The following is a 16,551-nucleotide window of genomic DNA, read 5'->3' as shown; positions in this document are numbered from 1 at the left end:
AGTTGTTTTGCATATCATTGGTTGTATTGGTGCAATTATTTCTAAATTATGCTTTTATAGCCTTTATCGATTGTAAGAGGTTGGTGAGACGTAGCAAAATGGGTAATAAACAAACTATTAGCCGATATCAGTTCAAAAACACACGGAGGATACATATTCGAGAATGAACGAGGAAGTTTTCTTCTCTTCCTATGAGCTTTAGTTTCCTGTTATCCCTTGGTGTTGTACTTAATTTTTGTTTTCTTAAATTTATGTTTATTGGTATAATTTTTATTTTCTTAAATTCATGTTTATTGGTATAGGTATTTATATTTGGTGTTTCTGCATTTCTAACAGTATTCGATGAAACGATTAGTTACAGTTGTATAATGAATGCCAAAAATGTTCGTGTAGTTCTGTTCTTGGACATGTCATCTTCGACCATTCTTTAGTGTTGTGGAGTATGAATGTACATAAATTTTTAAATAGGAATACGTGCCATTATCTAAATTTGAACTTCGTGTCACGTATATAAAGAAAAGTTCATTGCTTGCCAAAACATCCTAATAGCAAGTATTGAGGTAATGAACTTCAGTTTATATTAGATATGCATGTATTAGTTCACTACTAATTTCGATTGTACTTCCTAAATACGAATATATTTAAAGCTCAAGGTACAAACTCTTTGATAATTAGTTCTTGCATTTGTTTATAGAAGAAACTCCCATCAAAGAAGAGCCTGTTACTCCCATGTCTACTTCGAGTACTGGAGAGAACGCAATGTCGTCAGACGTAAAGCCAAATACTGATGCTACTCAAACAGCGGCTCCACCCCCAGAAAAGAAAAGAAAATGCTGTAAGTATAAGTGCAGTGTTCCGTTTTACTTTAACTTAATATATAAAATTAAAGTACATAAATATGTAATTTGAAGTATGAATTCTGGCAGTTATATTGTTAGCGTACTGAGCTGCGACGCGCGAGATCCGGGTTTTGTTCCCGGTGTGAGATTGTGTAGTTCGGATTCCACGTTAAACTGTAACACCAAGCTTCATATAACCTCGGCACTGAAACTGGACATTAAACCAAACAACCATAATTTGAATTATGTTGTCATTGAAAGGCTATACGAAGTTTATGTATATAAGAAGTAATTACTTCAGTTAATCTCAAATTTTTATCTTCTGAATTAATCCATAAAATTTATTCTCAAGTATTTGCTTTTCACTGAAATGTGAAATAAAAAGAAGAGGGTTTGAGGGAGATTGGTTAGTAGGAATGTTCCTCAGATGGAATCAAAAATTGTTCGTATACGCAATTAAGTTCTTGAATATTTATATATATTGTTCGTAAATGAAGTAATGCAATTTGAAGAGTACCTGCAATTTTACTTTTTCCGAAGAAGCAACAGTTTTTCGCTACCAATATTTCGAAAAAATACAGTTTCTATCAGCTGGGTTATCAGTGTTACAAGACGACTGTTGGTTTCTTCCATACGTTATTGACCACAAATAGATCAGGTAGATGACAAATGCATTTCGTAGGATTGAAAAACATTTAATGGGTGATAACTCGCTGTATAATTTCACTTTTATACAGATGTGGACAAATTATTAGTAATTTTAGGATTGTCACGTATTTTGGCACCTTGTATGAAAACCCTTGACTTGACATAGTGCCTGGATTCGTATTGGTATCTGGTATATTATCGCACAGCAATTTTTTATTATTATTATTATTATTATTATTATTATTATTATTATTATTATTATTATTATTATTATTATTATTATTATTATTATTATTATTTCCGGATCACCGTGCCATATATTATTTACAATTTCCATCAGCTGGTTTCTTAAGTTGGATGCTACTCCGTAACACTTTTCTTCAGAAAGGGCCCAATAGACTCTATAGAGTTCATATCTGGGCTGTTTCCAGGCCATGAAGGATTCTGAAGCCTTTCTGTTACAAAGTCTTGAAAACAGCCTTAGCCTTATGCCACGGCACACTATCATGCATAAAAATCGGGTCCCCAGATGGAAACCATTCACGCAACTGTGGCAAAAGATGTTCTGTGATGACTTTCTGATATTACCCTGCGTTCATGTTTACTATTACTATATAGAGACGTTCCGTTCTTTTCACACTAATGCAGCCCCATACTATCAGTCCTGTTGGATATTTCACATTTTGTCTTACACAATCTGTCTTAAAGGCTTCGCCTTTCGTTCTCCTCGCATACTGGGAGTTCTCCTCTTCTACAGAAATTATAATCTCATCACTGAATACAACCTGCGGACAAATGACATGTTAAAATTACTGAGGTCCACATAAATCACATTAACATTCGTTCAGTGACAACAATACAGGCAACCTATACATTCGCAATCTATCAAATTACACTTAAATGATAAGTTAAATTATGTATTATCAAACTTAAATGACAAATAAAATATCAATATATCCTTCCCCAATCATCTGCAGTCCAATCCTAGTGATCTTTCGCCCATTGATACCGTTTCTTCACCATCGCCGGAGTCAAGTTTTTGTTTCTTGCTGGGACGCGTAGCTTTCAGCTCTCTGCCAAACAATCGCCGACTAATAGTACTAGATGAAACATGGACACCAGCATTTGCAAGAATTCCCTAAAGTTGTGTAGAACTTCCTCGACGATCTTTTCTTTATCCCCTTACCAGCAGTCTGTCTGCATAGGCTGATAGCGATGATTTTCGGCCGCAAGCACCTTTACGTTCTGGTGTCAATGCATTCCCACGGCTTAAGTACTGTGCAAATCTTGTAACATACGATGCACTGACCCCTACGTTTCTGCTAATCTGGAACTTGGACATGGTTTTCAAGTTCAACAGAGTCCGAATTATCATTCGTTTCTTTGGCGACACATGCTTTCTCTTATCAATTACTCCAAAACCACAGTTCACAACAATTCAAAGAATCCTTTTCAAGCAAACACACAAAATTACACTTGAACCACCCTACATGCACACAAGAAACTCGTAAATGTACCAGTAACTGCTCCAGCAAGTCCTTTTCGTATCAGGAAAGGCTTTTAACTGAACATGATCAGCGATTTTAGCTCCGAAGACGAGTTTATGTGCTCCCTGGGCTTTTCCTCCATTCAAACATTTCTCGTCTGGGAACCACGTTTCCTCATGTTGCGTCAGATTACTGGATGAATCATCACTCTCCTGTCATGTAAGAACTCACAAACAGCTTACAAATGTCGCTCAGTGAAGAGATAGTCACGTAGTGTCTCACAAATGACTAGCTCTCTTCAGCAAAATTTAAGAAAGGCAATAAATCAACAAATTTCCATGAATTTCAAAAAATTGCTAATAATTTGTCCACGTCTGTAGGTCATAAAAATTCATAGCCATTAGGTATAATTATTAAAGTTCCATGAAAAGACCTGTGCTTGTTTTGATCGTTTGGACGCTTCTTAATGAAATGCACACTAGCAGTATATAATGAGCAGTTATATAAACATAGTTAATTAGTAGTATGATACAGTGTCACTTTTTTGAAAAGAAGAACTAGTCAATCAATGCCGTTATACTAAAACAGACTACTTACTTAACACGCATCGTAAGTTAAAAAGTAATAATTTTCTTTTAAAAATTCGTGTGGTCGATTTTACATCAAAATAATAATAGATTTTGTATTTTTGGAAAATGCCAACTTAGTATGTGTTTTTGAATAATTGAAATAATACAATTATTTCTCTTCCTAGTATTTAAACCAGATGAACTGAGACAAGCTTTGATGCCCACGCTGGAAAAATTATATAGACAAGACCCAGAGTCACTGCCATTCCGTCAGCCAGTAGATCCTCAAGCTCTAGGCATACCAGACTACTTTGATATTATAAAGAAACCAATGGATCTCTCAACTGTGAAACGTAAACTAGATACAGGGCAATATACCGACCCCTGGGAGTATGTAGATGATGTGTGGCTTATGTTCGATAATGCTTGGTTGTACAATAGGAAAACATCCCGTGTATATAGGTATTGTACAAAGGTAAGCAAGGATATACGTAATTGCTTTCTTTCGTTATGAAGTGTTCGTGGTAGATTGAAAACTATTGTAAATATTCTCCAAGGCAATAATTGCTTCCTATTTTTTAAATATTAATGACATTTTCTGAACGCTTATGACATTGCAACACACTTGTTTGATTTTTTATTAATAATTATATAAACTATAATAGTGAAAGACTTTCTATAAAGTACTGACTCTTACGCAGTACTGAGCATTGTGGGTGTTACTGGAGGTAAATCTAAAAATTGATTTTAATTAGTTTATATATGCTTCTAGATTTTTAAGTTCTAAGGTTTTGTACACCGCCTGGTAATCACTGGTTTAGCAAAATTAAATTAACAGTTTTTCTTGTGTTTCGCGATTAAACTTGTTTTTTTGCTCGTTGTTTGGTTCGAGTTGCGTCACTATTCCTTGGAGTTAATGTTCCTGCATTTGCGATGAAGTTTGTAAATGCTTGTTACGTATTATTATTTCATTCGCAATTCGAAAAATCGTGATTGATTGAATTTTAAGTTTACTCGCAACTATATTTCCAGAAATGTGGACCATTTATATTAATATGCCCTTGTAACTTTTAAACTAATAAACAAAGTTTAAAGTCAGCAAGGGGCTAAGTTCAACAGTGCTGCCAACTTAATGTGAAATATATATATAAAATTTCCAAATGACATTACGTCGGGTTATTACATGTTTCAAATCTGCGTGTTAAACGAAAACTTGCAATATCAGAGTTGTTCAGTATTGCAAGCTAAAGACGTTATAGTATCACAAATATCCAAATTTTGGTGGCCACTATAGCAGTAACAACTCAGGTGAGACGAACGTGACAATGCACATCGAAGGTACTTCGTTGTCTGATACTATGGTCATGATACGACAAATTTTGATTGAATAGGAACAAAAATACAAAGGATTGAAAATTCGATTTATTTTATTTTTTATTTTTATTTATTTATTTATTTTTTACAAAAGCCTTTATTTCAAGAAACTGCTTAGGCAATTGCAGATAGCTGCTTTAACTAGATGTAAAACTCATGATACCATTTACAGCAACTTGATATTCAAACCGTTCTAGAGATATGGTAAATATTAAGGTTTGCAACACTCGTAAAATTACGTAATTCCGAGAACTTGTTGTAATCACACCTACTACAAAGTATTGTAATATCATAGAAGCAAAGTAAATCAGAGTGTTCTAAGAAGTTTCCTCAAGTACGCCATTTTAAGCAATATGTCAAATTTAACAATTGTTTTCATATTTCTTGAGTAATTTGAGATATAAAATTGCTGTATTAGCTTCATAATCTTGTGTTTGTTAATAACGTCTGCGTATCTGGATGTGATACTTATCTAAACACTTTTTCGAATAAAGTCAAATTTTCAGTTCAATGGAAACAAATTTTTGTGTTGTATTCAGAAAACAAACAAAAGGATATTTGCCAAATTGCGGTTCTGAAATTAAAAATAATGCAGACATTCGTTGATACAGTACATATTTTTTTTCAGTCTCGGTACAACTTGGAATCGTTTAACATGAGTTTTGCGGGAACTAAAAAAAAGGACATCATTTGAAGCAAATTTAATATTAAAGTAACAAACTCCATCAGATAAGAAAACGACTATACGAGCTCGTTGCGAAACGTGTAAGAAAGATATGTTGGTTTAGTTTAAAGAATGAAGAACCTATGAAAAATGCAATCCTGTGAAAAAAAGACACATTTTAAGTTTCTTTTTGTTTGTTTGACCGTACAGTTAGGAAAATATTCTGCCGTACAACTTCCTGTTTTTAATAAAAACAGGATAAATTTTCAATGGTTGTGTACAGAATAAGCAGAAGACCAATTGTTAGTTCCATGGTACCTTGAGAGCTTGATGACCAGATTGAATAATACAAGATGAAGAATATTGGAGATGAAACAGTAATACATGAAATTGAAATCTTGGAAAGAAGTATTACAGCAGAATTTCCACAAAGATTATGGAAACTAGTAGAGTAAAGTTTGTGTTTAGATCGCAGTAGTTTAGTGTTCCTAAAGTTATAAATGTGTTTGGTCATGTCAACTAATTTTTTTTTACTGTATTTCTACTTTTACAGTTATCGGAGGTATTCGAACAGGAAATTGATCCTGTTATGCAGACTTTAGGATACTGTTGTGGACGCAAGTATACTTTTAATCCTCAAGTATTATGCTGTTACGGGAAACAGCTGTGCACCATTCCAAGAGATGCAAAATATTATAGTTATCAAAACAGGTTTGTTCCCTAAAAGTCTTCGTTTTAACGAATTATAAGATTTTAAGATCACATGTTTGTTTCTTTATTATTTCATTGATTCGTTTTCTTTTATGGAAACAATAATTATACATAAACATTTAGATTAAAGCTTAGGGCCATTGTTTCCAGTAGAATGAAACGTATTAGTGTAGTTCCTAGAAACTTTTTGTTTCTACTTTCAACTGGATTTTAGTTTATTGTAAGAGCTTTTCATTCGTAGATCTTATTATACAACATAATTTTGCAAAATATTTCTATTATATTTACAGTTAGTATTTTCCTTTCGTTTTAAAAAATATTTTTGAATATGTATGCAGGATTTTTTTAAAAAAGATTTTCTGTACTTTACAAAGAATTACACGTGGAGTTTCAGCATTTATTTTAAAACTTATTTTTATCAATATATTATCATTACTTGCCAAATATGTTCCAGAAATAAATTTTAGGTATAGTACTTTGTCTTATTTGTTTCGTTATTAAGCTTCTAATAGATTTTTTTTATTCACTAGCTTAGTTTTGGTTCCCAATGTAAAAGTGAATCACTAGTGGTACCTTATTACTTTAGTATACAGGGTGATGCATAAATTAGTTTACCATACAGTCACACAGATTTCTCGCGTAAATTGTTCGGTGAAACACTAGCATCACACTGAAAAACATTGATAGTGCCCCTCTACTCCCATTAAATAATAATAATAATAAAAATAAAATAAATGTTGAACTCCGTTTGATAAGTTTTAAATGTAATGCATATATACAGGAGCTGAAATACCTTTTTAAAAGGTATTCTGAAAGTTTGTAGTTAAAAAAAAAAAAGTCATCGTTGTTCTTTAAATTACAGTAAACTTTTTTAGCTCCTGGAGATGCAGTATAAGTGCTTAAGTATTGCTAGTATAGTAGATGTTAATTGTAATTTTGTTGGGGGAAAGCACACAGCATTTGTATATACTCCATAATAGCTTCTTGTTATTTTTCTATTAGTTTCTCTCTTTCTTTCTATCTTTCTGTTTGTGTGGGATCGGCTTATCTTGGATATGCATGGCACTTTTGCCTATTGCTTCTTTTGCTTGATTTGTATTATTTGTGCTTCCTAGGACTAATTTCTTCATGGAAAGTTGGCCCTAATTTTCTTGTGTTTATTATTATGACTTTCTTTGTAAATTGCAAATGGCAGTACAGATTGGGAATGTTCAATATTTAATGTGCCGTAAAGAAAAACAGCTCATATTTCTTACTTTTCCTATAATTTTTAAAAGGCTTGGTTGCGTTTGGTGTGTGTTCACGTTATTTTAATGCTTTTGCTTGCAATGTTTGGTTTCACTCGCAAAACCCTGTTTTCTTTTTCTTCATCCCCTGCCACTGCTGCTGTTGTGCCGATGGTCCCCCTATGTCTGTGTCTTGAATCTTCAGTTCAAAGCAGTATGGCCTTCTCTCTGATAGATACACCTTCTGCCAAAAGTGCTTCAATGACATCCCAGGAGATACCGTCACACTGGGAGACGATCCTACTCAGCCTCAAACGTAAGTATTATACACTTTTTATAAGGTTCAGTAAATATAATTTTATTTAGTCTATATTTTACTGTAGTAAGACAAATAGTGTTTTTTTTAGTGAAGGTAGTTATTATTTAGTATGTGGTAGAATGAACTAGTAAGCGTGTAACAGTCGTAATTTACATAAGGTGTCCGTAAAGTCTTCCCGATATTACTTTTTTTTTTTTTTTTTTTTTTTTTTTTTTTTTTTTTAATTGAGCTGAGCGAAGCGAAGCTCTTATACTCGGGTTAGTCGTTTGGTTGTCCGCGAACTCCTCCTAGACCGTTTGGGCGATCTCAACCAAACTTAGCACGCTGATAGAGTATGTCGTGCTGAGTGACAACATAGGTCGAAATCAAAAATCCGATGTACCATCGAGGAATAATCACCGAAAAACACTTCCTCCTAGACCGTTTGGCCGATCTCAACCAAACTTAGCACGCTGATAGAGTATGTCGTGCTGAGTGACAACATAGGTCGAAATCAAAAATCCGATGTACCATCGAGGAATAATCACCGAAAAACGCTTGCATAGACTTAACATGGGGAAAAAGTCATGATTACGTAGTTTAAGCTCGCTCAGCTCATTTCATTGCAATCGGGTATATCCATTGCATTCCTAGTTGTAATGGAACTTTTATAGTCAAAGCTGTACGACTTAAGACCGAAGAGGGACTTACGTTTATGTAGCGATGCCAGTACACCCCTAGATGTGCTTCTTTGCTCCTTGTAGTATGTCTAAGTGATATAATATTATGCCTTGTGCTGTAAACATTTCTGGGATTACATTAGCAATCGTGTGTATCAGTGCGTCCAGGAGTGTATTTCTTAAAGCTATTAGTTTTGTAACATGATAATTCTACAAATCGTAAAATATGAAAGAGAAATATGAAATATTTCTTAATACTAATGCTGATACCTCGAATTTGACATGATTTTATGGTATATGAATTATAAAATGATTTTGAAAAGTTTCATAGATACGACAAGACGAATAGTTTTGAGTAATAGGCCCTAGGTCGGGTGCATATGTAGCATAAATTCTGTCCGTGACGCAACTCCATAAGAAAGAAAAAAAAAAACTTGGAAATTTTGGGCTTTTTTCAAGTTTCGGTTTTACTAAAGAAATAACGGTAAGTTCTACCTTTCTTTTCTATTATAACACGACGTAACTTCTAATTACTGTATTCTGAAGCGAAAAAAAAAAAAAAAACACGAATTAAATAATCACCGATTACTCAGCGGGAAAGGAAAAAAGAAGGCAAATCAGTAGACGCAGTAGGCTGTCTAGTTCCAACGAGTTACTTGTAGAGCTATAAGAACTAATTTTCAACGTCAAAAGTGTTTTACTAAATATTATAATAGTGCTAGCAATAACTGTTGTGAAAATGTAGTAGTTGGTTTTCGTGGAATAACATTATCATTTACAATTTATGAATAAACTAAGTCTTTAGTTATTTATATTTTAGGAGCTATAGACATATTTTATGAAAGAAATTACGGGGAACAAATATATCTGTCTACTGTGTGTACAAGGAAAGGTGATTTCTGACAGTTGGGTAAAGCACGTGGAGTATCGGAGGCGCTGTTGCCAGAGGCTCCGCAACAGAGACAGTAGCTCTGGTGACAAACTTTACACGTTTAACAAGCCGTCTGAACTACCGCAACAGCGCGGTCAGTGACCTTCGTTGCCTAGCAACAGCGTGAAAGAATACCACTGTGATTGGCGAACAATCCTCCCTCTCGTTTTGTTAAAACATGTGCAGCTATCTGTCAGAAGCCTTCTTTCAGTAACTCGATAAGATATACATAGCATTTATCGAGGAAGAGAGAACTAAAAAAGAAATACCCAAGTTTCCTATTTTAAACATGCAGACACGTTATAACAGCAAAGAAAGAAATAGTTCTATGAATAATGAAGATTTTTAATCTAAGATCATATCCAAAACTGCTGTTAATATCTTTAATTCTGTAAACTAACTGCTAATAGAATATCTGAAGCTCACTATAATGTTTTCCAGCGGAGAACGAAATGCAGACGAAATTTGATACCAAAACCAACATGGTATTGTATGTCTTGATTTATGATACCTTTTTCTTCTGCATGTCAATTGGAATTGAGGCAAATGACAAGATGTATGAAGACAGGCACTGGATTAGATGTTTTCGGCAAACAAACTGACGCCATGGATATATTGGGTTGCATAATTTATACTTCCTGGCACCCGAAGAAATGCCAATTTGAAAACCTATCAAGATAGCCATCCCCTGACGGAACACAGGATTCATAAGTAGTAAATGTTCTAAAGGCAATTTTTTAATCATAAAATTCACTACAGTAAAACAAATGTGGTACGTAAATAAGAAAGTCACAGAAAAACGAGATATCAGTTTTTTTTCTTTCTTTCTTTCTTCCAAAATAGCTTCTTTCGCATATCTAGTTGCAAGTCATTTAGTTGAGGTACTACGAACTTTTTCAGCATATGAAGTTTTTGTTAACCAAAAAAGGCGAAATTAGTGACTGTGGATGAAGCCACACGACCTTCAGTTTTAGGCTCTTTTGCTATTTATGGCACTAGAATTTTAGGAGTTCCATATTTGTTCATCATGCCTGTTCACTTTTTCTCAGAAAAGATCCTCGTCTCGAGAAACACATTCTGCAGATATTCATTGTTCTCGATTCTAACCAAAATTGATTGCAAACGTAGAACTACGAGTGAGTGCATCTAGCGCCACAATATCTGGACTTCGTACACATACAAGTGAAATCGCTTGCTTAAAATTTTGTGCATTGTGAATCGAGAGTTGTTCCGTTTGTCCGAGAAGGATAGAATAAATTTCTGGTCACTTGAACTTAGCATACCCACAATAGTATTTTAAAAACTAGGTGGTAATCCGCCATATTTTCTCCTGTAATTTCTGTTTACACTAATCGGGTCTCATGATATCCGATAACAGACTGATGTACTCATATGTTCCTGTCTTTCTACAAACTATACATTTATAATCGTGAAAATATGTAATGTGTTACAAGGGTATAGTTTAATGGTAAGGACCCTCAACAAGGCCACTAAATGTAATTGTTATGCTTCCGGATCAGATTGGGGCAGTGTGAGTGGCGTCTCCACACTGAGTTTGTGGAAGTACTGGTAAACCAAGGATATTATAATATGGAGTATCACCATTAATAGTCCAAACGAATCCCAAAAAGTATAGAATTGTATATATTTTTCGCCTTAGTTTAACTTCTAGAATAATACTCTATTCCATGGGCACTATTTTTAGAATAATATATATATATATATATATATATATATATATAATGTGTGTGTACAGATGGGAATGCTGGGGCCGGCATTATTCTTTTTCTTTTGTTAACACGAATGTTCACCATATAGCATAATGTATCGACTAACATTGTTCTATTATAGACGCAATTTGAAATAATATCACACACAAACGTTATATACACTACCGCTTGTGAAATTTGCAACACTAAGTAGGAGACATGTGATTGAAATGAAATTTATACAGCGAGTAGTTACATGGCAATACACAAATGATTAGGGTTAGGGACCTGTACGTGTTCTTTTTGAGAATTCAGTATGGTGAAGCTTCCACGTGTTGCAATCAGAACCTCTACAAGTTATAGCATGGAACCAAGAAGATCCTGATAAGTTCCTCAGGGGTCTTCTTCCTCGCAGTTTGTATACAAGACCACAAAGCATCAATAGTGTTTTCTGGAGAACTGTGAAGGACAGTTCGCCGTCCAACAATATTCCAGATATGTTCGATTAGCGGCATGTCAGGTGAACGTGCAGGGCAGAGAATCAGTGGTACACGTCGTTCTTCGATGAAGCCTTTACACGTTCCTCGCCACATGTGGCCGGGTATTGTCCTGGTGGAATATGGTATGTGTAGAGATACAGTACAGTACTCTGATGTAGCGGTATAGTCAGATTGTCCGCAATACGTAGCAATTGAGATTATATGTTGTAGTCAGTGGCGCCGAAAACCATCACACTTGCTTCTTAATCCGTTATGCCGCTCAACAATGTATGCTGGGAGATTGCGCGCACACCACGGTAGTATCTAACACATGCGCCAATCACAGTAGGATAGGTTGAAGCAAGACTTGTCCGAAAATACTACGTTTTGCCATCAGCACGCTAGCAACGGCGTTCACATGCTCATTGCAGTTGAAGACGTTTGTGGTTTATAGTCAATGCGAGCCAACGCAATGATAGGCATACCACCAGTACAGCCTACAATAGACAGCGGGTCAGACTATCGACGCCTAGAAGTCCACAGCCGTTATAGTGCTGTAACGTCGAGCCAACAGCGTGGACGAATCTACGTTCCGTTAGGGCCATGCAGATAAGATGATGGCCATCCGTACTGTTTTCGCATTGCATAGTTCAGTATCCGCTCGTCACTTCGTACGATCCTCTACTTCCACACACGCATCACGTTATGACATACCCGTTTCCTAGAGACGAATCATTCAGACTTTCGAAATCTCACATTCTGATATTACACACTTTGACTTCAGCGAGGCTTACTGGCATTTGCATTAACGGTTTCCATTTCGTTCAACAGCTTTTCACTGACTTGCGTGGCGTAACACTACCACAAGCGAGAACACAAGAAAGGGCACTGCAGGGCCTATACGCCCGCAGTCTCTCCACTCGTAAGCACGTATTGCTGGTACACTGTTCTTCTCCCTCTTGAGGCTTAGTGTCGTAAATCGTAAATCATTTCACAAACGGTAGTTTGTATTATAAAGACGCTAGTTAACGTATGTTTTATTTATGTGTAGTGCATTCTTGAAATATTACGTTTCGTGCTATATTTATAATACCGATTACTTTTATAATGTGTGAGTATGTAAAATAGACCTTTCAGACATCACCAGAAACATGTGACGAAAGAGAGCGGGGTATTTCACGACTTAATGTCTTGGGCAGTTATTTTTTAGTGGTCCACACAAAACATTTTCAAATAAAATTGAAGGGTTGAAGTACTAAGGTGTAAGGAAACACCGAAACAACACCATTAATAGTAAATTAAGTATAAGAGACAGAAGAGGCGTTTACAGATTGTTACAGGACTTCATTACAAATTGAGCGAACAAATATGGTGGGATTGGGCATGGTGAAGCTGGAATATATGGCAGGATAGTTTTGTTGCAGAAGCATATTCTGTATATTATAACATTCTTGAGCTAAATGAGGAAAGAATGTAGAAAATATTCCTTAAATAGTTCAATACGTTGTTTGCTCGTTTCTGAATCTGACCATAACTATCCAGTGATTAACACGCATAGTTTTCCACGTACAACTGCAGCTTGCAAAATTATTATTTTATTCTTTAAACTTCCTTTGTTTCTTGGAAATACATATTGAAACTGAGTTTTTTTTTTTTTTCATTCATTCATTCATTTCATTATTGTGATCTTTGAACGTAACAGTCATTTTGTATTTGGAAATAGTGTAGTTCGAGTTAAAGAAATGGAACACATTAATAAACTGATCATTGATTCCTTTTCTGAAGTACGAAAACAACACCTTCTGAGAAATCGTAATTAAAAACGAAATATGCAGTTGCTTAAAATCGTAAGTATTGAATAAAAGAATGCTTCTGTCGAAACTACCATTAAATGTGTAATTACCTTGATTATTATTTTTCATATCTGTTACAGTAGTAGTATTTTTATAACAGCATTATGAGAGACCTTCAGCTACAATATGCTATTACGTGTCTCCACTATTAATGGCACAAAAACAAAATTTTACGAACGTCCTAAATCACATTATCACTCCCTTGACTGGAGGAACACTACTAGACAAATTAAATTGAAACTCGACACTTTCACATATCAAAACAAATTAAGCCGTTAACCGATGAACCTAACATCCTTCACTTTACACGTATGCCTTGTGCTTAACAACAGTCTGAAAGCTTGCAAGGCTGCAAGTTAAAACTAGTCAAGGTCATAATTTCTTGAAGACTGACGTTTTCTCATCTCACAGTGAATCAGCGCTCTCTTTGGTAATGAATTCCATTTCTTTAAGTGTCAGATCATATATTTTGAAACAGTGCGTATTACGCTCAAAGATCACAAAAGTTTAACGAAGAACATACTTCGTTTTGGTATGTATTTACAAGTGCAGATATTTTAAGAAATGTAAAAGGATAATTTTGCAAACTGCAATTCTAAGTTACTCCAGTCTGTATCTATGCAGTACCATTGATTAAATGGTATTCCGTCATGAGATGTAGAGCAACTTAACAGCAGGAATTCCCAATCTGCTGAGGAGGGAGCACGGTGGCTCTGGTAGAGCGTTCACCTCCGGTGCTTGGGGTCCCTGGTTCGATCCCAGCTCGCGCCGTGTGGACTTTGTGGTAGACAAACACCGTGCTCGTGGGTTCTCCCGTTTCCTCCCACTTTCTTCATTTCACCATTTCATTCATTTCTCATAATCACCGTCTCGTTTAGCCTAACCGGCATAACCGTGGGACGTAAAACTGAAAGACTTCCAAACTGCTGAGGAAAACAGGATACCTTGTCGAAACTATTGGGTGCATACGTTGTTCGGTTGTCGTGTATTCATTTTTGATTGAGGCGTATTAAAAGTAACTCTTTGTTAAATATTGAAAATTTGAATCGTATTTTATTTGCGTTATAAATACAACTCGCTATACAAGAGTAATTTAAATGAGTGCAATAAAGGAGTAAAACTTCACTAATACGCAATATTAGTTAGATATTGGTCTTTTTTATTATTAAAAATGGTTAATTAAATTTTAGATGTTCAGGAGTTTATAATCTGATGACTCTGATAAAAAAATTAAAGAAAGAAAAAAATATGCAGGTTTAAGAAACAACGCAGTCACAAGAATACTATACAGTAAAAACAGGAATACACTTCGATTTTGAGTAGGAAGTATTCCTTGTATACTTTTACCTTTCGTAGTATCTGAAATTTCCTAACGCATTCTGTTATATCGATGGATGCAGAGAAGAAAAACCTCCAAAATTATTTGAACAAAATTTGAAAATCGAATACAACTTACATAAGTTTATATGTTTAAAATGAGTTCGTTGTATTCAATAACTTACCGCTACTACTTTCTGCTTTGTATATAATTTTATTTATAACACTGGTACTACTTTCTACTGTGTATATAATTTAATTTTATGTTTTGAAGGTAAACGCACTTGTTATCTTCAATATCAGTAATATATTTCTTAGTAGGAGTATTTGTAAACAGACTGGGACATATGATGAATATGTGCACCTGTAGGGAAATTATAATTTGTATGTAAGTTTTGAGAGTTGAGAGGGAGAGTAAAGCTCTGACATAGCACGTGAAGAGCAGTAGCTTTGTGCATGGTTGCCAAAGAGTAAACAATAATACATCATATCGGTAGTGATTTTGATGGTCATTTTTCTCAAAGCTGGAAATATCGGTAGTGATTTTGATGGTCTTTTTTCTCAAAGCTGGAAATCTCACTTTTAGAACTGTTACCGTTACACCGTGAATCTATCACCGTTACAACTTAAGCGTTGATAATGTCGATTGGTTTAATGAAATAACTTAATAGTACAAATTGTACAAATTTATTCCATGTAAGAACAAAACTACATGTTAGGGTTTTAAACAACTCGTTTTACGAGAATAAGAAACATATATATTTATCACACAACTTTCAAATGTAAAAGAAATAATTTATTTTCACGTTCTTCAATATATGTATATATATATATTTTTAAATCGGTATGTAGACAGTACTAAGTAATAAATGCACAGTTGTAAGTTTTATTTTATTCAAATAAGTACTACATGGCTTATCCACCGTTTCAACTTGAGCCAGCATTTTTCTTCTAATGTTATCTTCATGATCATTATTATACGCAGAAGATAATGACTTCATAACTCTTCTACCTGAATTAGGTTTTACCCCACATCCACTTGAATTGGGTTTCACATCATATGCTTTCAAATAATGAACAGTCACTTTTCGTTTGAGTTACAAATACTAGTCTTGGCTTACATGCTGTAAAGATACTAGGTATTGAGCAATTGCAAACTTTAGGCATGATATAAGAAATAGATACTATAGTTCTTTGCAGTTAGCTGTCGACCTATATTATTAGAATTCAACTCGGTCGACCATCAAAGTATGGAGAATGGACGAGTAACTATATCATCAGAATTCCTCTTTATAATGTCAGCCTATAGTCTCATTATCTGTTTAAGCTGGTGCTTCAGCAGTCCTCTATCACCGTTCGCTGGATCCTCGTTCGCCCAGCTCATTGATCTTAAGACTGAATCTATACAGTATCTCATGTTCTCGCATTACCTTTCAGCACTGCCAAATCCAATTACAAACAAAAGGCAATCAACGTGGTTCTGAGAGCTGAAATAATAAGGCACAAAACAGTATTTTAAACGAAGTTATCACATTTAACATTTTGTAAAGAGAAAGCCTAATTCAGTTGGTTTAAAAAAAAAATCAAAACGCACGGAATTTTGATGTACAAATGCATAAAAAACTAGCAACATGCAAGTGAATGTTATGATACACTTTACAGATATTTTGTAGGCGTAACAGTAACTTTAATATGTTATATTGTTACTGTAAATATAAGCTTATTTAACTGTTCAAACGCAATTTTGGAAAGATAGAATTGACAAC

General features: G+C 34.7%; 1 protein-coding gene across 7 annotated transcripts in view; it reads left to right on the top strand.

The window, feature by feature from the left end:
• Positions 1 to 16,551, top strand: part of nej (CREB binding protein nejire) — a 255,701-nt gene that overhangs the window by 195,509 nt on the left and 43,641 nt on the right. For 5 of the 7 annotated variants that reach the window (XM_081751731.1, XM_081751729.1, XM_081751727.1 and 2 more), the window contains 4 exons: positions 695 to 835; positions 3,729 to 4,018; positions 6,135 to 6,292; positions 7,724 to 7,834. In XM_081751731.1, the coding sequence (XP_081607857.1) occupies positions 695 to 835; positions 3,729 to 4,018; positions 6,135 to 6,292; positions 7,724 to 7,834 (700 nt within the window). The remainder of the gene's footprint in view (positions 1 to 694; positions 836 to 3,728; positions 4,019 to 6,134; positions 6,293 to 7,723; positions 7,835 to 16,551) is intronic. The other 2 variants (XM_081751730.1, XM_081751728.1) reach the window with 1 other exon arrangement.

Source organism: Thermobia domestica, chromosome 3 (assembly GCF_964235325.1).
Source record: "Thermobia domestica chromosome 3, izTheDome1.hap1.1, whole genome shotgun sequence".
Taxonomy (NCBI): Eukaryota; Metazoa; Arthropoda; class Insecta; order Zygentoma; family Lepismatidae; genus Thermobia; species Thermobia domestica.
This window is presented reverse-complemented; position numbering and strand designations above follow the sequence as displayed.